The sequence below is a fragment of the Parasteatoda tepidariorum genome, chromosome 3, assembly GCF_982258835.1.
Source record: "Parasteatoda tepidariorum strain Cologne lab strain chromosome 3, Ptep-v5.0, whole genome shotgun sequence".
NCBI lineage: Eukaryota > Metazoa > Arthropoda > Arachnida > Araneae > Theridiidae > Parasteatoda > Parasteatoda tepidariorum.
The window spans coordinates 59811619-59837767 of NC_141757.1; the positions used below are offsets into that span (position 1 = coordinate 59811619).

The window sequence follows — 26149 nt, forward strand, 5'->3', positions numbered from 1 at the left end:
TAAAATAATGCAAGTAAAGAAATACTTAAAACTCAAAAGCAATATCAAGTATTGGATTTTTGCTAAATAAACCCGCTGGCAAAATATATAGCAAAAACGTTTTTATAGCAACAGCAACCAAAAATTAAGTAAAAACTTCAAAGAAAAAAAAAAGTTTGTGATAAAGTTGTTATGGTAAAAATGAAAAATTTAATTTGCACCCCAAAAGAATAGAAAACTGGATTTGGTTAAATGCGTTTATACCATAAAAGTTTTAGAATCTTTAAATTTAAGAATTTTTATTTTATTTTGATGTAACAATATGTTGATCGTCAAAAAACCAAACTTATTGAGAAGCATTTTCGGGGGTTGGTGAGCGAAGCGAGCAGGGATAGATCACATTAATACATTGAAAACTTCTTCATTTTTACCTATGATCCTAAGTCATATTCAAGTGACATCTTTCTTCTTTTTAAAGTTCACCAACCAAAACTTGCCATACAAAATTGCCTCAAATTTCAATTTTAGAGGTAGCTGTCCATTCAAAATACAGAAATTACTTTATCTGTGAATGAAATTTGCTACAGTATAAACCACAAGTCTAAGTGATCTTTCTGGCGGGGGGGATCAAAAGAAAGAAAATATGATGACTAACACGCGTGATAAAATGAGATCACAGATCTGCTTATTCGGTATTGTGAAATGAACAAAATCCGTTACAAGGTCAAGCTAGTTTTGTTTTTACCCGAATGTTAAAAAGCGATTGTTAGGAAATAAGAATGCATGAAATAGGAAATAAGATCAGTGAAATGCACGCTAAACATTTTATAAGACAAGTAAATGATGTAATGGATTAACATCATGTGTATCTTACGATTTTAAACCTGGACCAGTTGGGAAAAAACGTTATTTGTTGTAATGAATTATAATAACATTTAACAATAAATCATGGATACAAGTAATCATTACCCAGGAATATAATTACTTAATTACTTGTCATTGTGATGTCGAAGTTCTAAATGCAATTTTATTTGTATTTCTTCAAATAAAAAAAAATTAAAAAAAAAACATTTCATAAATAAATATTTTCCGACTGATAATATTTCGCGTTGTTTTTTGGAAAATTTTAATTACAATGAAAATAAAGAAATGAAATTATAATGGCTGTTTGTGATTAGATGATTACCTGCAATCAAAATGACATGTAATCATAGATCATCACCTGGAATTCCAATTACTGAAGTTATCGTACACTATCACTATAGACCCGTGGTAGTTGAGGAGATTCGCCTTCCAATGAGGTGAACCGGGTTCGAATCCCAGCGACGGCTGGTCGAAACGAATTCCGCACCCTGCTCGCACCAACCACAGGGCGGATGTAAAATATCCTCAGTAATGGACAGATCATGGGTTAGAGTCCCTTTGCTGTCAGGCTAACCGAGGGGAGAGTTTCGTAGTTTTACTCTCATGTAATTTCCTCTCAATAGTTAGCTTGGCTTAACCCCGACCCGTCCCATAGCGGGACATCCGGGAAATTCGTGAAGACTATCGTAGCTGCAATCCTCGAATCAGTCGGAGGACCCAATGGTGCATGGACACGTGGTTCCATGGCCCCGAGTCACGCCCGACGAGAGCAACACTGTCGTTCGACGGACAGAGGAGGCCGAAGGGACAAGCCCGAGACGGGTGCGGCGGTGCCATGCTCGGCTGCGAACGACTCACCAGGAGTGTTGCACCGAGAGACGACCGCCACGCCACGACCCATCGAGGCACCCTCTGACTGGAAGGCTCTGAAACCATTCTGAACTTTATTTAAAATTTTACAAAAGGATGACTGACAACCTGTCGGTCTTACAAATAAATGAATTAAAAATATGAATTACAATTGTAATACAAATACAAATTGAGAGCACCCGGAAAGGGTGGAGGACGCCATAGTCAGCTCACAAAATTTGGGGAATCATCAATATGAAATTCTTGTTCTCAATACTGCAATCGCTCTTTGGTTGGATGGACACGATCTTTGTCTTGCCGTGTGATTATTATTTAATTTGGAGCCGTATTTTTTGTTTGCGAAGTCGCAATTCAAACATTTACTTTTATTTTTGCATTCGTTCATCTTGTGTCCCTCTTCGCCACAGTTTGCGCAGTTTTCGTTTTTCAAGCAATCTTTAGCCATGTGCCCGTATGTGTTACACTTGTAACATCTAAGTGGTCTTAAATATTCCTTGGCCCGATGAACGGACCAACCAATTTTAAGTTTTGTCCTTCTCATAATTTTCTTGAAGACGCTAGGGGTCCGTTAGGATCACCCAATGTTTCCCTAGTTTGCCATTGATAGAGAAGCAAACTTCAAATTTCCCATCGACCATTTCACTGTTCTGATCTCCTAATTTTTCTTTGAGCTCTTCTTTGCTAATTGTCTCATCTATATCAAATACAATGACTCTAGGGAGTCTCATGGCTGGGATTTGACATTTAAAATTTTTATCCAGACCCTGCTCTTCAAATTCTTCTTTGATTTTCCTTGCATCACTCTTAGTCAACGTTCTGATTGCTATACCGCCTTCTTTTAATTTTTTAATTCCTTTAATTCCCACTCTGAGTTAGACAATTCTCCACTCTGAGTTAGACAAACTATTGAGATTCCCTCTCAATAGTTAGATCCATCAAAAAGTCCTCCACGAAGGCAAATTTCTTCTGGATTGGGTTCAAAATTACCTGGCTAAGGAGTTGAACAACAGTAGTCGTAAACACAAAATTGGGTCAGCTGTTCAACGACGGTTTTACGTGAAATCAATTACAATTGTAATCGTAGCACAATTCTACCACACCTCCTAATGATCAAAAAATCCAGAGCAGCGTTGTGATTCTTCTCAAATACCAAGTAAATAAATTTAAAAAAAGTAGATTTGTCTCATAGGGCAAAATTAGACTTAAACTCCCCATTAAGTTAATGTAGATTATTATTTCAATATTTACTTTGAACCAAATATCATTAGATTTACTAAATATGCAACTCCCCAAAAAGGATTCGCTATACGTCTTGCATTTTATAAAGGAAGGAACAAGGCAAACATGAATAGAGATAATAAGAGGCAAACATTTTTTGCAAATTCAAGGAACATTTTTTGCAAGTTCCTGGGAGAAGTTCTAAAATAATTTTAAAAGCAAAAAAAATTGAAGATCAAAAGGAAGAACGGTTTTTGTTCATTTTCCACAAAAACGATGATTAACTCGTCATCTGTTGCATTTTGAGAATTACTGATGGTAGTTTTGACAAATCAATATCGGAGTAAATCGGTTCTCCTCGAGAGTTATTACATAATGAAGATGGGTCGTGCTGGGAAAAGACGGTTCCTGCCCTATATGTGAGAAGAAAAAAAAGGTGAAGAAGACAATGGTACAACTAATGAGGAAGCGGGGAGGAATATTTGAGAAAAAAAACCGTTCATGTCTAAAAATGTCGATGACTTTCAAATTTTATTTTTTCCAACATCAAAAATGGCAAATTTTATTTTGAAATTTTTTAAACAAATAATTGTGACATTCGTGTACATTTTTATTTATACGATTTCAATCGTACGCTTGCTTTTTAAAAAATCTCTAACTTTGAAATTCGTTTTTTCTCAGAATTAGCTCTTATGGACATTAATCGTTCTTGCCTCTTAATCTTCAATTATTATTTTTGAAAGTAAATCCAAAATAACAATAAAAGCTCTAATCATTTGAATTAATTTAAAAGTTAACATTCAAAAATAATACAACTTGAATTATTTTTACACCAACTACAATTTATTGCGTTGCTAACTAAAATAAATTTTGAGCAAGTTTTATTTCCGCCCGAAAGTAGGATGGATGCCATTATTCAGCCATTTATGAGGATTTCCTCAATGTCTTTATTTACAAAGCTTTTCAGAAGAGCAGCTTCGGGCAAATAGCTTAGGAAATGAAATTCAGAAAATGTATTTCGTATTTCATTTTATGTATAAGGAAGGATAAGATAAATTACCATTAGAATTAAACATAAAGGGTTTCAAAATTTATTTCTTTATAAACAATAAAAATCGAATAGTTTTTAGCTAATGGTAAATTCAATAACAAAAATGTTTTGTTACTTCTATAGGGAAAAAAATTAAAATAATCTTTAAACTGTTACAATATAAAAAGAAATAAAAAAAAAATTAAAATTTAAAGTAATTTTTTTAAAAATTTTTCATTATTATTATTATATTATTTATTTAGTCTTTTTATATACAGTACATTAGTCTAAAGGATAATGGACTATACCGCTTTTAAAAATGGAATTGAGGGAAATCACATGCGATAAGATTTGCCAGCAAATGATTACAATCTTTTTTTCTTATTGTGTGATCTATTTTAACCTATTTATATTTTTGAGGAAAAAGGCAACTACATGATTATTTTTTGAGAAAAATGGGAATTTCTAAAATGCTTCTATAGAAAAAGGAATAGAGCCTTTAACTTTATAAAATAAAAAGTAAGAGGGCTAAGTTCAAATACATATAAAATAGCCTAGCACGATTGCAGAGAGAAAAAATGCTGTTTATAGATATAAAACTATAGTGAGACTACAAAATTTTTCGTTAGGAGTGTAATTACAATATTATAGTAGAAAGTAAAGATGTTCAGCATGTCAAAAAAGAGATCAAAAATTTACACTCTAAAAGTTAATATTATTTTTCGGTTTACCTCTAGAGCTGTTAAATGCCCTCAAAAAATATTCAACTCACGTTTATGGAACACAATTATAAACTCGTTTATGCAAAGATAAATTTTACGCAAAAAAATATTTTTTAACAATTATTCACTATTTCTTAATTTCATAATGATCAAAAAGATTTTATATTGCAACTTATAATTTTCTTACTTCATGTTAAATTACCCAATTAAAATCAAATTTAGATCGAAATTAGCCAAATAGTTTTCGAATATTTGAATTTTAAAAAGGTGATATTTTTTCGCATAACTTTCACTTCTCAAGAATTTTGACAGGTTCATTTCAAATTTTGGATTTAATTACTGTGCAGATAACCACTTTTTTCAATTCTCTGTAGCCGGTTCCTTTTTCGTTGAACATACCATTACAGAATTAATTTCTTTGAATATGCTCTGACAATTGCACTTTTTTCCGAAATGCTTCAAATATTTTAATTTTACCGCAAGATGACGCACTTCCACATTGACATCGATTTGTTGTTTTCTCGTCTTTATTCCTCCAGATCTCCTGATTTCAGTCCTTAATTGCCTATTTTTTTCATTTGAGGTTTTATAAAGGAGCGAGTATACATGACTTTTCTGTCTGCTAACTAACCAGTTAGTGTTGATGACATCCCTGAATACACGCTGGTTAAAATATAGGAGGATATAGCTTACATGTTGAGCCTGTAACATCTTACAAATTAAGCTCACATAGAACACTAATAAGTTAAATTAGAAATGTTATCTTATCTTCTACTATACAGTGTGGAAAAAAAAACGGATCACTTTGAATATCTTTCGATCTAATGATCGGATCTTTACGTTCGAGGGGGTAACCACAAATATGCCAATAATTAAGTGCACACGATATTTTAAGTTAAGAAATCAGAGACAAAAACGGACTTTCTCTGAATAAGCACGCCTCTTTTTCAACGGATTTGGGTTTTTGATTCCCAAAATATAACCGCAATCTGGGAAGTATGGTCCCCATAGATTGGTCAGGAGAGCTATTCAAAGTTTGGACCCCTTAATGTTAATTTTACTTTTTGCGTATATTGCCATAACTCGAGAACTTTTTAAGTGAATTGAAAAAATTTTGCATGCAGTTATAAAATTCGTTTAATCTGATTTAAAATAAATTTTAATTTAAAAATAAATTTTAATTTAAAAAAATATTTCTTACTTTATTAAATAATACCCGAAAAAATTTTGAATTGTAAGTATAAAATTTTTTACATCATTTTAAAGAAAGTAGTTTTACATGGCAAAATAGAAAATTTGAGCGAAATCGGTTGAATAGTTCCGAAGAAATCGAATTTTAAATATCTGACTTTTTTAAAATTCAATTTCTCAAGAACTATTCAACCGATTTTGCTCAAATTTTTTATTTTGCCACAAAAAATTAAACTCTTTAAAATGATGCAAAAAATTGTATACCTTACAATTCAAAAATTATTCGACTATTTTTAAATAAAATAATAAAAGCTAATAAAACATTTACTAAAGCTATTTTCACATGAAATTATCTTAAAATATACGATTTTTATAACTGCGTGCAAAATGTTTTTTAATTTGCTTAAAAGCTCTCGAGATATAGTGAAATACGCAAAAAGTAAAATTAACATTACCAAACTTTGGAAGACTCTCCTGACCAAACTATTGGAACCATATTTTCAAGATTGCGATCACCCCCTGTTTTTCTAAGGTCAGAAATCCGAATATGTCGAAAACTTATTGAGAGAAAGTACGTTTATGCGTCAGATTTCGTAACTTAAAATATTGCCTGCACTTATTAATTAGCATATTTGAGGTCACCCTCTCGAGCCATTACGATTGAGTCCCAGAACGTGAAAATCCGATCATTAGATCAAAAGTTATTCAATGTGGTCCGCTTTTTTTTATATGTTTATTTATTTTTTATATTTTTTTTATATGTTTATTTATTACTTTAAGTGAAATATAACATGATGGAAACTGCTATTTTTTTTATCCCTAATTATATTATAGATTATATGATAGAACTTAGAATAATTTTTAAAATTTATGCTTAAACCAATTACAATCTAAAACTAAAAAAAAAAGTTTTGTTTTTCTTTTTTGAATTTTTAAAAATAATTAAACTAACAGATTTTCGTTGTGATGCCATTAAATATACCACAATAACAATTTCAATCTTAAAAAATTAATATGATAAATTTTTTTTCCCTTCTAAGATAGTACCGAATCATTGAAATTGAGAACAGAAGCAACTTATCGGAAATTCTCAAATGAAAATCCATGTTTTAGTGAAATGAGGGGGTGGTGATCAACAATATATATAAAGAAACACAAATAACTTAATATTTTCATTCAATTCCATCTCCCTTTAATAAATGTGTGTTCCTGACACATCCTATCTATTCGTCTCATTTTCTAAATAATTTCTTCCGACAACATTTATATCTCCACCCTAAAAAACGAATTATTTCTGTCACTGCACCTCCCGTCACTGTTATCAGCAGAAAATCCAATCACTTTACGTACCCCTTCTACGAAAATTGTTTTTCAGTGTGAAATAGGGAATAGAAAGGACACCATAGAGAGAATAAGGATGGAGGATGACAAGTATAGACAGGCGTAGGACGAGAAACAAAAGAAGCACACAACAATTTCAACAAAAACATAAAAAATGGAAAACAATAAAGAATGATGCATTGTCTTATAAAAGCAGACATTTTTCTATTTCAAAGAATATATTTCGTTGCATAGAATGAAATGGGAGTTGTTTTGAGACGTTTTGTCGCAAGCGAATTTGACAGATAAAAATAGCTAAACATCGCAGTAAATAATTTATATTGAAGGAATAATAATTTTAAAATGATCAAATCGCGATAGGAAATATAAACCCGAAAATAACCGCAGTCCACATGGCGAGTCAATAAAATAAAACGACTCGAATTAAATAAGCAGCCTGTTACTTTTTCTCATGGTTTTCTTTTCCTTTTGGGGGGGGGGGGTTTATTGACAAAAGTACATCAATTTTCAATAAAATGTTCAATGACATCGTTCAAAATTTTAATCCTACAGAATCCATCAATTTGTGATGGAAAGATTCACGTGGATCAAGATTCAGTTCTTTAACATATCTCACATATTTCTTCACTTATTTCAAAGTATACATTAATTGTATTTTGCCTCCTCAAATATTATTAAAAAAAGTTGTTTAAAGTCAGTATGTCGAACTAAATTTTGCCACATATTTATTATAATTGAGTTTATAATTGAGTCACTTTTTATAGCCATAGATTATTTCTAATATGAATTTTTTTTAAAAAATATATTTTTATTAAAGCAAAAAAAAAAGACAATATTAACAAAGAGTGGCTATTAAATGAGAAGGACCTACCGATATCAGTCATCGACTAATCAGGTTTGAGGTAAAAGTGACAGGTAAGTTATTACGAGTCTACCGGCCACTGGTTACTAAGAAAATTTAAATTTTCAAGCCTAAGGAAATATATTTTGAGCCAAACATAGAATGTTCAATATAATATTTGACAAAGGAGAGTATTTATAATATAAATTTTAAATGTGCATTTTAAAATTTTAATTGTAAATACTGGAAATGATGACAAGCGGTGATTAAAATAATTAGTTTAATTTTAAAACTTCACTTAAACTGATACATATATCATCTCATTTTCTGCGGTTAAGTTTATAAATAACTGGACAACTTTTTTTCTCAAATTGACAAACAAAATAAAATTATGATACCTAAAACGGCTTATTTTTACACGAAAGTCATATGACACCAAGTAACAACTTACAATTTATACATATAATAAGATATATGTTAAGGTACCAGATGAAACCATCTTTATCATTTTATAACACTTAATGGTCTGGAAGTATTTCAATTCAACTTCTCACAAAGCAAAATTATAATAGTTAATCATAACATTTAATATACCTATTATATTATTAATTATATTAACATAATTATGTATAATTGTAGAATTATAATTAAATTACTTATAAATTGGACAACTTAGGACGTAATTGGACAACTTAGTATAAAAAATTCTTATCAATAAGTAATTTTCTTATTGTATAATAAGGGGGGGGGGACTGGTGTTTTAGGGTTTCTTAAACACTTTTACATTGATTAATATACTATTATATCTTCAAACCTAAAATAATAAAGGTAAAATCCTGGTTACAGCTTTTAAAAATGCCCAACCGTTCAATTTAAAAAAGATTTAACCGATCTTATTTTGATGTAATATTTTGAAGAAAAAAAATTGTAGAAATTATAAATAAACAATAACACGTTACAAAATTTTGAATTTTGAGAAATTGAATTGATTCGCTTTAAATGTAGATAATGGATTTATTTATTTATTATTTTTTTTCTTAACATTTCTCCTATGATGCATAAAAAATTTAAAACAAAAACTTTTAACTAATAAAACTTTTAAATTTTACATAAAACAAACTTAAATCAATAATATTTTAACCAAAAATTAGAATTTTATCTTAATTTTTTTTAATTGTAGACTTTGGGAAGAGAATTGAAGTTTTATTTTTACTCAGAAAATTCAAAACAAAAAATAGCAAACAGGAAACCAAACTCTTTTCTTGCGAATATTTGTAAATAGTAAACTAAACCTAAATAAGTATCACATAGACAGTGCCATACAACTATACATATTTTTACGTTCATGTTGTTTTAACTAATATCGCTACTGAAATTTAATCTTACCTTTTCATCATAAGTCTCCAATTTTAATTATACACCTAATAGCTTTAAACATTTCTTTAAAAATGGAACAAGAACCAGCAAAAAATGCATTTTCTTTAATTTTCTGTAAAAAAAGAAAAATAAATCTAGTTTTACACAAAGTTATAAAAATAATAAAATTATTTTTAATTATCAAAATTAAACAATTTCATTGACAGACAAATTCACAATTCATAACGCTCAGACTGTGAATCTTTAAGCGAAGAAGAAGAAAAAAAACTATTTCACGAATACATGAACTGAATACGTGATACATTATTATAAAATAATGAAAATCGTTTTCACGTATCATAATAATACAAAATCAGCATAATTCATAACTCTCATAGTCTGAATCTTTCAACAAAGAATAAAAAATCATTTTACAAATAATAAGAATAATATAATTTTAAAGCCGTTTTCATACGTTAGAAGTATTTGTGAAAGTAAATACAATTTCTGCTTAAAAAATGTGTTTAATAAGATCAAAATAATGTTATTGTATTAAATGGAAGTTATTATTAACGTTATTATGTTGGTTAGCATGTATATGTTTTATGTTTATGCTAAAAATAAAACTTTATGCATTAGTAAAATAAATAATTTTCATATAAACAATTTCAAAAACGCAGATTTTAAAACTCTAAACAATACAAATAGATATAAAACAGATTTATTTGAGTAAAACAAAATTCAATATTAAAATAATATTTTTAATAAAGGAAGGTATCATTGAAAATATTTGCATAAAAATTTTGCTAATTTTTCTTTATCAACATAAAATATATTCCATTATTCTAATAGTCAATAATATATAGCAATGGTTTTAGGAGTTAGAATTTAATTATCAAGCCTTCAACGTTATAAAAGAATTAAAAATAAATTATTATTAAATAATAATAAAAAGAGAATACTAACATTAATTTGCAACCAGTGTTTAAAATAATTTTATAAACTTTAAAATTTTTTAGTTTGACTTCCTTTTCTGTTTTCATTGATTATATTCATTTATATGAACAAATTTATGAAACATTTCCACATAATATAGAACATAGTTACCTAATAAAGACATAACTATTATATTAACTGAGAGAAGAATTTTCAACAAATTAATTCCTTAAGAAATAATATGTACTGACATGCATAACACGTACAATCGAATATACTTAATGTATTAAACACACTAAACATATGAAATTAAACAGACGATAAAAAATTTAATAAGATAATTATTTCTTTTATAAACATAAAATATCGTTTGCAAATAATATACTTAAAGTGTGATTATAAACTAGGGGAAAATCAATACGTTCAATCGTATCAAATAGTAGCTTTAAATATAATCAAAAAGTAGCACAACTATATTGTGCTACAAAGTTTAGAAGAATTTTTACTATTAAACTTTCACGACAACAAGATGACAAAATTGTAACATAGTGACTGGATTAGTTCTCCGACACGGAGCTTTTTGAGACAGATCCGAACTTTTCTGACGATTCCGTTCGTAAACAAAATGAAAAGTTTAATCGGTTTTCATCTTCGAAGAAGAATGGAAACATTATTTCTCTTTTTGCTATAAATAAACGATTTCTTGTAGAATTCAATTGTCTTTAAAACAAACTTTTCGTTTATATACAAAATATATTCCAGCGCTGCACCAACTATAATTTTTTGGTCATTTTTTCATATAAATAAAAATTTATCCTAAACATTCAAAATTTGATTTAGGGCATTTAAAGTAGAACGATTAAACTACATTCACTAAGAATATTTCCTATCTTTGTGAAAATCATGAACTGTATTTTCTATTCCTTTAAAAGAGTTTAAATTTTTTCTATCTATTGCAGCTGAATTTTCTGCAAGAAATATTTAAATTATTGATAAAGGAATTATTATTAAACAAAGAATAATGACGTCATGTGAAAATTATGAATTGAATTAATGGAAAAACCAACAGTCAAACGAATAACAACCGTTAACTGTAAAATGATAAACTTTTAAAAAGTTACGTTTTAAAAAAAATTAAAAATCAAATCAATAAAAATCAAACGATTTTCTACAAGATATCCTTTAACTCTCCTCTCGTCTGTTTGTTTTCATAGGATTTATCGTCTCCAACGATTCCTGAATTTAGCTGAATAAGTCATTACATGTATGTTTATGTTCGTCCCGACCTTGCGAGAAATAACTTCAATCCGTAAGTAAATATTTGTGTTATGTTAGTCTGCATTGAAGAATATTTGCACATAACTCTTGCTGTTTTACGACGTTCTCCTCTTACCAATAACATAAGTTGAATTTGAAACTTGTATGTTATTTAAAGAGGGGAAACATTGGAATAGTATGATGGAGCCATTAAAACAATATGATTTTGTGAGAATGTTTATGCTGCTCTCATTTAGTAAAAACAAAATCCCTGATTTTACCAAAAGCTTAATAAAAATAGTATAGTATCAATTTATTATTAGAAAAATTGTGTCATAGATTGTAAGGATTTTATACTTTATAAAATTATTCTTTATATTATAAAACATGAAATTAAGATAAATAATATTAAATTAAAATGAATAAAGAATTATTCTAAACAATTTAAAATTTAATAAAGTTGAAAAAATTTTTTAAAAAAGGTCATAAAGTTGTTTATTTTTTTTCTACTTTATTACAATTTTAAAATTTTATTTGTTGATATGTTGAATTAAAAATTAATGATATTTCATCATTTCCAGATTTAATTTTAATTTCAAACAAATAAGATCAAGATGACTGATTTACATTTTATCGATCATAAATTACAAATCTAATTATCATTTACTAGTTAGAATAAGCTAAGAAAAAAATTGTTTTTCACACTAGTAAGTTATACGAATTCACAACAGACTAAAAATTAGTTTTACCGTTTACATTCCGTTCCATTACGCTGAAGATTGTTACGACATCTTTAATTATATCGTAACATAATTTACATTTTAACTTATTTAATTAAAATGCCAAAGGTTTGTTTTAATTTAAATTTTCTATACATGTCTAGTTTAATAATAATTTATTTATTATAAAGCATTATAAATTTTATACATTTACCTTTCCTATTGATCCTCTTAAAATTTAAATGAAACGTATTTCAGCTGCTTTATTAAAGTGAATTTTATAGATAGTTTTTAATTTTAACCGCCTATGGTAACGACCGGCTGGATGTTAATTTACAATCTAAGGGTCTTTAACGACTCGCTCCCTTTTTTGAAAATTTACCTGCTGGCTTCGATTATAATGTAAGCTTTTACTTCTTTAAAATTGTTACCTGAAATAAAAAAAAGTGAATAATAATAATAATATATATATATATATATATATATATTGATACGATTTTATTTTATTTAAGAAGATGCCAAACATAAAAGCGAGCCATTAAAGGCCCTAGATTGGAAAATCACCAACCGGCTACGTAACAGTATTTTTAAAAATTTCCATATTTATAACGCGAAGATAAGAATAACTTTTAACATCAAAAAAAAAAAAAAAAAAAAAAAAACTTATTTGGTTTGCTAAGTGCAAAACTAAGTTTCCCATTTGAGTTCTCCAGGAAACGTTATTTTCTCAATGAATTATTAAACACAGCAACTACCACGTCAAACAAAACCAACTTACAATACAATGTAGCTAAGCAAATAAAAATACAAAAGGATATCCACATCAAATAAGTGAGAGGGCTTGTCTACCATTCAACAGGGCATGGTTGAAAACTTTCCAACTTCTTATCCCCTGTGGTGGTGGAAGCATACCCTAGTCAATTGCGTACTAGGTGGTGCATACGCAGTGATGCGGAATGAAAACATTGTGATCAGTTCAGTGGACGAAGAGGAAGAAAATAGGAAGAATGGAGGGTGATGCATGTTTATGGGATCTGGAAGATGAGTCATATAGTTGAGGTGAAGGTTATCACCGGTGAAGAAAAAGTTTCTTTCGGAGCATCCTGTCACGGATTCGTTGATGCGCTTATTGAAAAAAGAAAAAAATAATACTGTCTCCAGCGATCATGCTGAAGGGATGACAGGATTTGAAAGATGTTTTTTTTTCTTACTTTGTTTATTTACTTTCGATTGTTTTGAATGATATATTGTGTCACTACATGCTTGTCAATTCTTCAGAGTAGAGTAAGTAGAAGTTAAAAGATAACTCGAAAATCGTACATGTGCGATGATAGTAATTGTTCATTCATACTTAGGATTGTTTTGTTTCTAGATTTCGAACTTTTCGCTTGGTACATGTTTTAATAGAAATGTGAAATTAGATTTTCTTTGTGGGCCTCAATACCACAGTTAATTGTTTTGCTCCTCAAATTGCATTCAATAAATATGTATTTAAAAATAAGCTTGGAGTTTTGAAAAAGTAATCTTGAAAAGTATTGTCCAACCTTTCTGGGGCTCTGGCAACTCCTTTCCATGGATAATTCAATGTCTGTTATTGTGCAAGACTTAGAACCAATCATTTTAGAGGGATGAAGATTCTCCCGGACAAGACCAAGGCATATGTTACCTGCAGAAACTGTCCGGATGTCATGTTAACACAGAGACAAATTTTCGAGTGCCCAGCACTCACTCACATGTTCTGAATTTGAAGACAATCTAAGATCTGTTCTCTATAGTCAAGATGTATCAAAGATGGCGGCTGCAATCTAACAGACTTTTGATATTCTTTGAACACGGACACGGAAACAACAAAAGTATTGTCGACAAACTGCAGTAAACTGATTATTTTCCAACTTAAAAAGTTTCTGTATTTATATTTCATTATTTACCATTACAAAAAGATTTTTTTTTTTATGTATATATTCTATACAAATTCTACTCTTAAATAATTTCTTTTTTTGTTGGTAAAAATAGAAACAACACTCAGTGAACTTCAGTTCAAGGGACCCCGCAAAAATCTCATGAAAATTAAATCTGAAAATATGATGTGTTGCAATTCAAAACATTCTGATCAGAAGTCCTCATTGACACAAAGTCTAAAAAGTGATAGTTTCATAGATACGAAGTCTCAAATATAAATATTCTCATTTCTGTTAAACCGTCATGACATTAGCATAAATCAATGAGCCCTACGTGTCGGATCAGATAGTGAACATGAAAGTATGGCGAGATAGATTAAGTAAAGAAAAAGCTAGTAGCACGTCGGAACGTACAACGCTGAATGAGTAACTAACAAATGAACGTTAACAAAATGAACGTTGCCTTTATCTCTTACATTTGAGGCTCCCTATCTCGAAAACTATCCATTTTCGGACTTCGTATCAATGAGAATTTTTGATCAGAATGTTTTGAGGTGTCTCATGATCCTTCACCTTCAACATTTTCGATTTCTTTGAAAACAAAATTGTCTTATGCCCTCATTTGTTCTAAACAGCTTGAGTCTTAAGTTTTTGTCATTACTCAAAAAACCTTCCGGGGTTATCCTCTAAAAACAGTTATCCCTTCCGGAGTTATCCTACATTAATTTTCATATTTTATTAGCGATTTTTGCTTTCAACTTGATTTCTTTCCAAAAGTAAAATTTTCCTCTTGCGCACATGATGTCTTAAAAACTATTTGTGATATTAATTTGATATTTTTTTACACATCTTTATAATTAACCTTCTTAACTTATACATGAATATTTAGATATTACATTTCAAAACATTTTAACATTTCAAAAAATTTTAATTACAAATTTTTTAAAATATAAAAATTTTTTAAAAAATTTCAATTTTTTTTCTCAATAAAGTGATGTATAAATTTTAGATAAAATTTTTACGTAAAATTAAGGATCAATTTTACTGAATTTGTACATAAACTTAGCTCACTATCACGCGCACAGCAATTTGTGTGCTTTTTAAATTTCAAAAATTTATCTCATTTATTAATTTAAGGAAAAAAATGTATTTTAAGTATAATATTTTTAAACATGTAAAATAATTGCTTCAAATGTTTTCTTTTCTTTTTTTTTTTTTTTTTTTTTGGTTAGTTCAATAATTAGAATTCTGTTTAATTTTTTTTCAGAAGTTATAGTTATTTAAAATGTTCTGCATTTTCGTATAATTTTTCTGTGGTAAAGGGTCAAGAGACCCTTTAAATTACAGCACCTTAAATTTTCAGCTAATTTGAAAGATAATTAATTTCCATAAGATTTATGCGGAGGAGTCCTTTATCTTAGAGCAGTGTTTCCCAAACTTACGACATTTGTGTACCCTTTCTAAATTTTTCGTAACGCTGTGTACCACTAATAAAAAAAATGAATTAATTTTTTACTATAAAAAAATTGCACAAAAGTTAAAAATCACAACTGGCTGTTGACATCACTCATTGTCAACTGTTAACTCTGTAAAAAATAGCCAATAGAAAAATACATAATCATAAATTTTCATGGCTAGCTTTGTTTTTAAATAAAATTTTTTGAAATTAATTGTTTGTTGCAAGATATTTCGCATAAGAACGCGTACCCCCGCTGAACTGATCCCGTACCCCTGAGGGTACGCGTACCACACTTTGGGAAACACTGTCTTAGAGGATGCTAAATTTAGAAAAATGCTGTTTATTTTTAAATTAATTTTAGACTCACGCACGTAACATCGTTATTTTAATAAGAGACAATTAGAAAATCAATCAATTACAATTAATAATGTCATAGACAATTACGATACAATTAATAATGTGATACAGAATCTTTCGTTATGGAATTATTACCCAATCTTAAAAGGTTAGTATTTCATCCTATTCACTAACCAAACACATACAAAACAATGTTACAAAGATATCCTTTGTGGAGTCTTAAAACAGTTGGGGGAATGTATATATTTATGCCTATCCCGATAGTAAGATTCTTGTCGTGTTCTTTCTTTAAAGTTTCCATTTTCAAACGTGCCGCTTTTCTTATCCGTGAGAACTAAAGTGATGCTGACCTCGCACGAACTTGCTTCCAACATAAGCTTTAAATAACTTATTTGTGCCTTTGTTAATTAAGAAAAACACTTTTGTCGCTGCAGTATGATTATGAACTATTTCGAAAGAAAAGGGGAGCTTTAAAAAAAAATTTTTTTTTTTGAGTTAAAAGAAGGCAATAGATATTCAAGGTATTGCGTCATGTGTGTATTATTTAAAATAATAGTGATAATAAGCCTTTATGCGATTTCGATTAATATAATCTTACAATCAGGCAGGTCAGATCATTAAGGGTTTATTTTTAGGGTATTTTTTTAAGCGTTATAAGATTACATAGGATATCGCAAGTAACATTATAAAAACAAGTGAAATAACGTTGAATAGTTAATTACGTATTAATCGAAAACTACGAGGTCAACAAATGCGCTATAAAAATCAGATGCTGTATCAGGCAATGATAAAATATATCATTAAAGATTCATTCTAATAGTAACAATTTTTAAAATAAAATTACATCATCATCAATAAGAACATCAATAAATTTATAGAAAAAAAACCATTTTAATACAATATCCAATATTTAAACAGTTTTAAAACAATACTAGTTTCTTAATGATTTTTAAAATTATATTCAAAAATGATTTTTGCATTAAATAAATATAAAATTAGAATATATTTTTTAAATAAATGCTTTAATTACTGACTTTAAAAAAAAAAAATTTCAGCATCGAATAACGCCATCTCAAATACCTGACATTAGTTTATGATTAACCTGTGTTTTACTTTGACAAAAATAAGAAATTTTTTTCTGCTTCATTCTGAGCCATGTCTACAAATGTTTCAAAAGTAAATTTTGTTTTTAAAGAAATTTTTACACAAAAGTTATAAATGCTAAACACCTGTGTTCTTTTTTTCTTTTTTTTAGAGAAAAATTACTACAAAAGCATTTTTTATGATGCTTTTTTAAAATTTTGAAAATTCTTTTCCAGCTTTAAATTATAAAAAAATTTCTTTAAAAAGAAATGAATTAGTACACAATTTATTGGCACACGAGCCATACATAACAATTATAATACAGAATAATAATAAATCAACCACAATTAAACTAATTTTGTTTTTCCAGAAGACAATTAATAAAACGAGGAAACAAATTTCATTTCAAATAATTACACTTTTTAAACAGACGTTTCAATTAACAATTTCAAATTTTTAACATAGTCCACATAACGAAAAATTCTCATTTTACAATCAATCACCAGTAGCCAAATTACGAAATTTCGCCATTTGTACAAAGCAGTAAACGAATTATTATCAAAAAATACCAGCATTTGGTCAATTTATAATTAGGGGTAATTAAGTTTGTACTATAAGAAAAAAACTTTATAAATTAAGATTTTTTTCACATAATTTTAAAAATAAAAAAATAAATACTAAAATAATTAATTTAATTAAAATTATCATATTATTTAAGTATTATTAAATTATTATTCATTATTAATAATTAAAAATTTCGATTGAATGTGGTGCAGTAAAGCAAAGTAATTAATTGCAAGTGAAGTAGAATTTCACAAATAGACTACATAAATTCATACAACAAATGAAACATTAATTTACAGACCCAAACTACTTTCAAAAACAAACCGAAATATAAAATTTTCATATTTAATGTCGAGTAAAACCCAAATGATGAAAGCTGTGTTCTTAATACAAAACAGTTAATATTCTCGAAAACTAATGGACTACATTTCACAGCAAATTCTCATAAGAGTTTCTTCGAACCGAGGATGGGTAGAACCCTCAAAATAAAAACTCTTCCAAAACATCCTATGGAAGCAAAAATAATAAATGGCAGCAAAACCAGATGTGGCATTTTAGCCACACGAAACACCCGCGCTATTTATTTTTTTCCTTTTTTTGCTTCCCAAAAAGAATGACGAAACTAAAAATAGGAATCTCGGTCCGTACACATGTTGAGATGTGCAAAGGGTGAAATCTGTAAAATATGTATACGATAAATATAAACCAACATTATTTTTTTGAATAATTGAAAAATTATTAAATAAATAATCCCAAGAAACTGACGGGGTAAAATATTATTCGATTAAAAACTACATTTACATCAAAAGTACATAAATTTGGAAATACCAGTCATGTTTCAAGCGCTCAAAAATTGGTGCCCATTTTCAAGACTAGCCAAACGTGAATGAGAATAAAATATTGATTAGAAAGGTAACACGTAAAGTTACCAAACAAAAATGGAAAAATAAAGTTGAGAAACAAAACTAGAAAAAACACAGTAGACGAGGGAGAGAAAAAAAAAGTTTTTCTAGTTAGGTTTTTCACTTTTATTTTTCCGTTTTTCGTTGGCAACTTTTCGTTTTATATTTCAAATCCTTTTAACTGGGAGCTTATTTTTCAGGCGTTTGAAACATGTCGACTTACCAATAAATATATTTTTGAAGCGAACGTTTTTTGCAGTTTTTAATCAATTATGTACTTATAGATTGTTAGATAGGAAGGACAAGAATTATGATTAAAATGTCCATTACAATGAACAACGAAATTTAGAAACAATTAACAGTTTATTTAATTACATATCCCGAGTATTATAAAACTATATATTATAAAACTATATCCCGTCTGGGTATATCAACAATTATATGGTTCCAATGAACCATATAAGTTTACCATATATGTAAATATTATTAAACGAAAATTAATGCTTACAAGATATGTTACATTGATTCATGATCGAATTAAAAAATGAACAAATGGAAGGGGGGCGAAAGCTTTGATGCGAATGGCTTTACTCAAATTCGCCAAGGCGAAAACAAAAAATAAAAAGTAGCATTTTTGAATATACAAATTTCGCCAAAATCCATACTCCATACACAACAATCCAGGCACAGAAAAAAAAAATTCTGAAAGCTTTTGTTGATCGTTATGCAAGGTTTCAAGAACATTTCGGTGATGAATCCTATCTTGATCCAATATCATCTTCACCCTCGATGTTAAAAAGTTCATTTAACAGCAGATGTCTTATCATGTGTTAAAACATAATTAAGTCACTTTTTTTTTACTCTAACTACAGTTTGACCAGATGTTTAAATTTTATCAGTAACTCTTTTTCACTTGCAAAAGAAAAACTTTTAATCACTTCAGTATAGTTAAGTAAGCAGCTTAAATTTCCAAATCTGCTTGTGTTTAGACAAGCTCTCTTTTAGACAGCCATATCTTAAGCGAAATAAGTAAAAACATCTTGATAAGAATTTCTAAGTATTTCCTTCTAACCGAAAACCAACCAATTTGTTTTACATAATCGTATAGGAATAGGTTTATATATAGGTTTGGGTTTAGGAATATTTGCCAAAATTCGTGTGTAGGAGTGGAGATACCTAAAAGGAATATAGGGGGAAGTTCAAAATTCGGTCTATTATTATTTTTCTAGAAAAAATCCTATTTAAGTGTTAATAATCTATAATACCCACCACACATAGTGGATACATAAATACATAATCCATCCATCGCTTTGTAAGCTTACTGGTTAGTTGTATCAGCTGCTTATTGCCATCAAATTTCTGAAAACGCAATCATAAATATTAATATTGAAATTTCCACGGTTATGTATGAATGAGAATGACGTTCACAGGATGTTCGAAGCAAAATAACGTGGTCAGTCACTCACAGAAATTTACAATATAAAAGATAGAGATGTTACTTTGTATTAATTTAGTTCAAAATAAATGAAAAACGTTATATTTAGCATTTTAATAATTTATGGTTATGAAATACAACATGAAATACAGGCGTCTTTTACTGCGTTAAAGATAAAATCTTTCAAGCACGGCTCACTATCAAACAATAATTTTTCAAATTTGCACTAATGCAGTTATTTAGATATAAGTGAAACGGCTATTCATCATTAAAATGTTCTTAATTTACAAAAATTTGAGAATGAAAAAAAAAATTTTTTTTTAATTTTAAAACTACTTTTTTGGATGTTATATTTTAGTCCAAATATAATTCTGATAATATAGCAGATTATTTAGTTACAATCAGACTTTTTTTCCAGACTTTTTCAATAAATACCAAAATGTATTTTTGCTCGTAATTAGAGAGTCAGACAAAAATATGTAAAAAGGACACCGGTGTCCTATCTGCGTCAATGGTTTAAGGCACTGAACTGTCATTGTGAAGAACTAAGGTTTGAACCCCAATTGCGACTTGAAGCCCACCCAATTTCAGATCGATGGATACCAGCTTGCCTGGGAAGTAAAGGCGGCATGTGGACAGTGCTAACCACATTGCCACAATCATGCCATTGGACACGATATTGAGAAGCATTAACCTGCATGACCCTCTTGGCTAACGACGGGCTGTTGCGGGAATGCTTAGTTATAAGATAGGGATGTCGAGAAAAAGGCCCGGTGGTAATAGTTTGAATTTGTTTTTGGAATTTGTATTGGAATCAAAACTTTCAAATACCGAGGCGATCACATTAAAAGGCAAGCAGTAAATATTTCAAAAAATAAAATTATAAGTGACAGACCCTTTTGGTGGTGCATAAGACAGACAAAATAAGTAGAAAATAAAAGATGATTTGTATTCTTTCTTCAATTCTTATAAAGTAAATGAAGATTCAAGAATGTCTAACTAACCGCAAATCATTTGAATATCAGTCGTTTGGGAACATCTTTTTTTACTTTTATAAAAATGCAAATGATAGATAAATGGTATCTATAGTAGACAAAACAAACAAGGTTTTAGTTTTAATGTTTGAAAATGGTTTTTCAGGTTTTTTCCCCCCTTCTGTTTTTAATGTTTTCTTTTTTAATGTTTAAATCTCCAGGATATATCCCTTTTTGTGATAAATATATGTTTATTTTAATTATTTTTGAACATATCTATCTTCCGTTTTGTTCAATAAAGGTTGTTTGTCCATTTATAAAGAAAAGAAGAAGAAAAATTGTTCGTAATTAGAGAGTCAGAAATAATAAATCGTAGATCTGCTCATAAAATGAGCATTTGTATAAAAATAACCATTTTAATTTTCAAAAGCAAAATATCTCAAAAATCAAAATGATTTCTGCTAGTGTATTAAAAAATTAAAAAGATATAGTTAAAATTAAATAATGAAACTATATATTTTAATTATATGAAAATATATATTTAATATGTTGAATTCTTAAAATTATTCAATACAAACTTATTAAAAGGAAAGGGGCGGAGCTTGAACCTAATAATGAATAAAATAGAAGTCAATATCTCTGCATGCCGTTTAGGAAAAAAAAAATTTATAAAACATATGCAGTAATGAAATTTTGATAGTTAACAGTGATATTTAAAGTAACAGTATCGTTAATAGATTAAAACTTAAGACTTGTATTCATCAAAATTGTTGCAGCTAACTTTTTAGAGGTCGAATTTTTGGACGAGTCCCGAAATCATCTGATTTCTATTCATCATTTTTCTTTCACAACATATGTATCAAAGTTGTGATTTTTCTTCTTCTTAGTAACTATACCTTGTTGATAGTCTGTGATCAAAATTGCTTTTTCAATCTTAGATTTTTAAACTTATATCATTTCGATTCTATAATTAATCAACCGACACCTCATAGAATGTTATTTAAAACTGAGTTTATTTTTATTTTAAACAAATTATAGTAACTTAAAAAACCGTAAGCTAACCGTTGGAGATTTTTGTGGTTTTCCTCTCCATGAAACGCAAATGCTGGTTAGTTCCATAAAAACGTCCTCGACGAAGGCAAATTTCTCCCAATGAAATTCCCTTGTCTTCTGGATTGGGTTCGAAATTACAAGACAATGTTGAACATTAGTAGCCGTAAATCTAAAATTTGGTCGGCTGTTCAACGACGGTTATAAAATGCTTATTTGCATTATTTTGTTACCTTTTCGCAGATAAGGATATTACAGAGTTTAAAAGTAAAAGAAAACTAATAAATCTCTAACTCTCATAATTGTTAAATTTGTTAATGTTATTGCTTGCAAGAAAAATCACAGAGAATAACTTCGTTCGATGCCAGCAATATTAGTACTAATGAGTCATAATTCGTGCTTATTATTTATGGAGAATGACAAAATATGTGTGAATATTAAGCGGAATTCGCTGAGCTTCACGAATTAGGTCAAACTGAGACGCCTTTTTTGCAGACATAGCACAGACGCGATGGAAGTAAATACCGAGACAATGCATGCATCGTTAGCATTCCACTGCCTCGTTAGACAGAGAAAGGAAAATAAACAATTAATTTTGCTTTTTCTGGAACTTAACCCCTGCCCCCTGAAAACAATGAGAGATGGATTTGATTGAAATTTAGGCATTTTTATGTTTACATAATTCTACAGCATGAACTTACGAAATTATTTTTTTGAAAGTTAGGCTGAAATAAAAATTAAATGAAAAAAGACACAGCACGTTTTTTAACGATACTCATATAGATGGAATCATTAAGACATCCAAGCGCAAATTTTAAATTGTCTCTTTTGAAAACAACTTCTTCATTACTGTGTGCTCTATAATTGCGTCAGTTTTCATCGTTCTTCCGATGTCATTTAAATACGAACAGCATGGTTATTACTGATATAATCTCCTTTTTTTTTTTTCCTGCAATCTTTTTTCTCTTCAACAAGAGTTTACTGTTTTTTTAATTTTTTTTATTGATTGAATTCTTAACTATAACTCTTAAGACGCTTTTCATAATAAATACTCAGTGCTGTTGTTATTAATAATTGTTTAAGAAATCAAATATGCTATAGGATTTATTAACATTTATAAATAAAATACAGGTAATTAATGCATTAAAAAAATCTTGTAAATCAAATGCCATTAATAAAAAAATTTCAGAACTGATTTTTTAAAAATAACTTCACGTTTTTTAATAATAATTAAAAATTTTAGAATATAATTAAACTTTCACAATATCTTTCGCATGGCATCAGAACACGTTCCCTTGACATATTCAAGAGGATTTGACTAGGTAGTTATTTTTAAATTTGCAGTAATACGGCAACAATACTCTTTTTTTAATATTTTTTAATGCCGATGTGCTCAGCGTGTTTTTTTATTCATGACATTTTGGTAACCTTAAATATCATATTGTGTTGTGCATTAATTTCCATAGCATCGAGATTTAACATTAATTTTCCGTGCGACAAAATTAAGATGCAAGAAAAAATGTTTGAACACCCAGAATAACTTTTATTCTAATATTCAGATTATCATATATTTGGGCTCAATTTTAATGGTTCGAGAGGGAGACCTTATATATGTTAATTAAATGTAGGAGACGATATTCTAAGTTACGAAATCAGACAAAAAAAAAACATTTTCTCTGATAAACATTATTTTTCTTTCGAAGAATTCCTTACCCTCAGAACATAGAAGAATATAGCAATCTGGAAAATATGGCCTCCCAAAAAAATCATATTAAATTTCAATTTCTCGGGGTATTCGATCAGTTTCGTTCAAATTTTGCAATTTGCTATATAAAATTAACAGTTTTAAAATGATGCAAAAATATTTTTTCTTTACAAAAAACGTTTTTTTCTGCTTTTATTAAACAAGAATTTAAAAAAAATACTTTAAAAAGTTTTTTTTTTTCATGGAAATATATTTGAATAAACGAATTTCATTACAAATTCGTTTTAAAAGTTCTGGAGATACAGCGAAATACGCAAAAAGTTAAATTTACATCACAGGAACACTTTATCTTTTTCATTTTGAGGGTCAGAAATCCAAATTATTCAAAGAAAGTACGTTTTTGTGTGCTTCGTAACTTAAAATATCGTCTGCTACAACAAATTAATATATTTGAGTGGTTACTCCCTGGAACCAAAGATTTAGTCCTTATACTAGAAAATCCGATCATTAGATCAATGGCTATACAGAATGCTTCGTTTATTTATTCATTTTTCTGCACTATATACACATAGTTTTTAATAAACCAATATATACTTGAAAACAATAAAAAAAAAACCTTTGAAAAAAATTTTTTTTTATTCAAATTATATTAAATTTATAAAAATTAATATCAAATGATAAAATCTTAACATCGAACATAATAGTTTTAACAATAAATTTAATTATACTGAAAATTATTGGTTCGTTTCAGAACTCAATTACTCATTTAAGAATTAAGTGTCTCAAAGAAGCAGAGGTATTTTTATCAATATTTCATCTAATAAATATATATCAATATTTTATCTAATTTCAGAAAAAACAGTTTTTGTTTTCCGTTATTTAAACTACCATACCACAAATTTATTTGTTGCTGTTATTTTTCAGTTACAATAATAAAATTACAAACAACTTTGGATTGAAAACTTCGTGTTGCATTCTAATCTTAACTAAATGTTCTTTTATTACAAATTGTAAGTACTTATACTTTAAGAAAATATGTTTTCCGTATGTACTGTTTGACTGCGATATAAATAATGTAATACTTTTACTAACGAAGAATTAAAGATGGCGCGATTTTAACAATTTTAAATAGTTTACAACAGTACAGCTAATTGTTGAAACTTTGGAAATAATTACATATTTTAGAAACTATTCACATGATAATCGTTCGTGTTTTAACATACACATTTTAGGAACATAACTAAAAAATCATAAGTTTGAAAATTATTAAAAATTTTTCATTAGAAAAGCTTACATTCAAATTAAAATATAATGCAGCATTAAAAAAATAATCGTCAATTTAACTACTGACATAAGTCAATTTAACATTAAATAATATTACATTAAATATTTTTCATAACAAGTACTACATGAGTAATTCAAATATGTAATATTTAAATTACACAGTGAGCAAATTAATGTTTTTGGACTACCCAGAATCAAAAAATGATATTATTATAAAGGAAAAAAGTTGTTTAAAGCAAGTCATTGGAATCTGACCTATCAATAACATAATCATTATTTTTGTAATAAAACATCGAGCATGTAACAATTATTTACCATTTATCCATCGTCTTTGTCTTCCATGTATTCTATTTAAAATATTAAATACCCACAATTTGAATAAAAGTAAGCAGATTGAAAATCTAGAGATACTGAAACACTCTCTCACTAAAATGTAAACAAATATTCTCTGCAGTTAGCCAGAGGGATTCTTTCAGTTTGAACATCCGCATGGAGCGATAGCGCCCTCTATGAAATAGTTTTATAACTGTTTTATGTGAAGCGTCTTCCGAAAGGGAAAAAATGATTTTGAACTTTTCTTTTTTTTCTGTAAAAGAATTCAAGTAAAAAGTTTTTAATATTTTGAAGGAGTTTCTACTTTATAATTATATTTACAACTCATTTTAAAAAAAAACACATTTTACTCATTACGTAAGTTTAAACAAGAGAAAGAATGCTCTAAAAAACTGAGTTGATATAAAATTTATATGTGATATAAAATTAACTAGAAAAGAAACCGATTGAAGCTTGGTCAAATTAAGGGGGGTGCTACCGGGGCTGCAACCCCATACCCCAGTACTCCACATTTTTTCGGTACCTTTCAGGGGCTCAATAATTCGAAGAAATAAAACGGGTTTTTTCAGCTTATTTAAAATTAATAAAAATACATATATTTTTAATTTCACAAAATGGAAAATGAAAATAAAGCTTCGTTGTTGAATGCATTACTCAACAATGATGTGTTAGGTAAATTTCCAAGGCTCCTTCTCCCAATTTTCTAATTTTATAGACCATCATCGTTTATTTAGATTTATTGAAGTTTGGTAATTCTAAATAACTTTCTGCAACCACTTAT

The 26149-nt window shown here is 28.4% G+C and overlaps 1 protein-coding gene across 2 annotated transcripts in view; it reads right to left on the reverse strand.

Annotated features, from left to right (window-relative positions):
* LOC107443818 (uncharacterized) overlaps positions 1-25503 on the reverse strand; it is a 110073-nt gene extending 84570 nt beyond the window's left edge. The window contains exons 1-2 of one of the 2 annotated variants that reach the window (XM_071180108.1): positions 25351-25503; positions 9443-9545 (exon numbers count right to left, since the gene is read on the reverse strand). In XM_071180108.1, coding sequence (XP_071036209.1) covers positions 9443-9453 — 11 coding nt within the window. In that variant the 5' untranslated portion in view covers positions 9454-9545; positions 25351-25503. The remainder of the gene's footprint in view (positions 1-9442; positions 9546-25350) is intronic. The other variant, XM_016057818.3, reaches the window with a different exon arrangement.
* Positions 25504-26149: the final 646 nt, after the last annotated feature.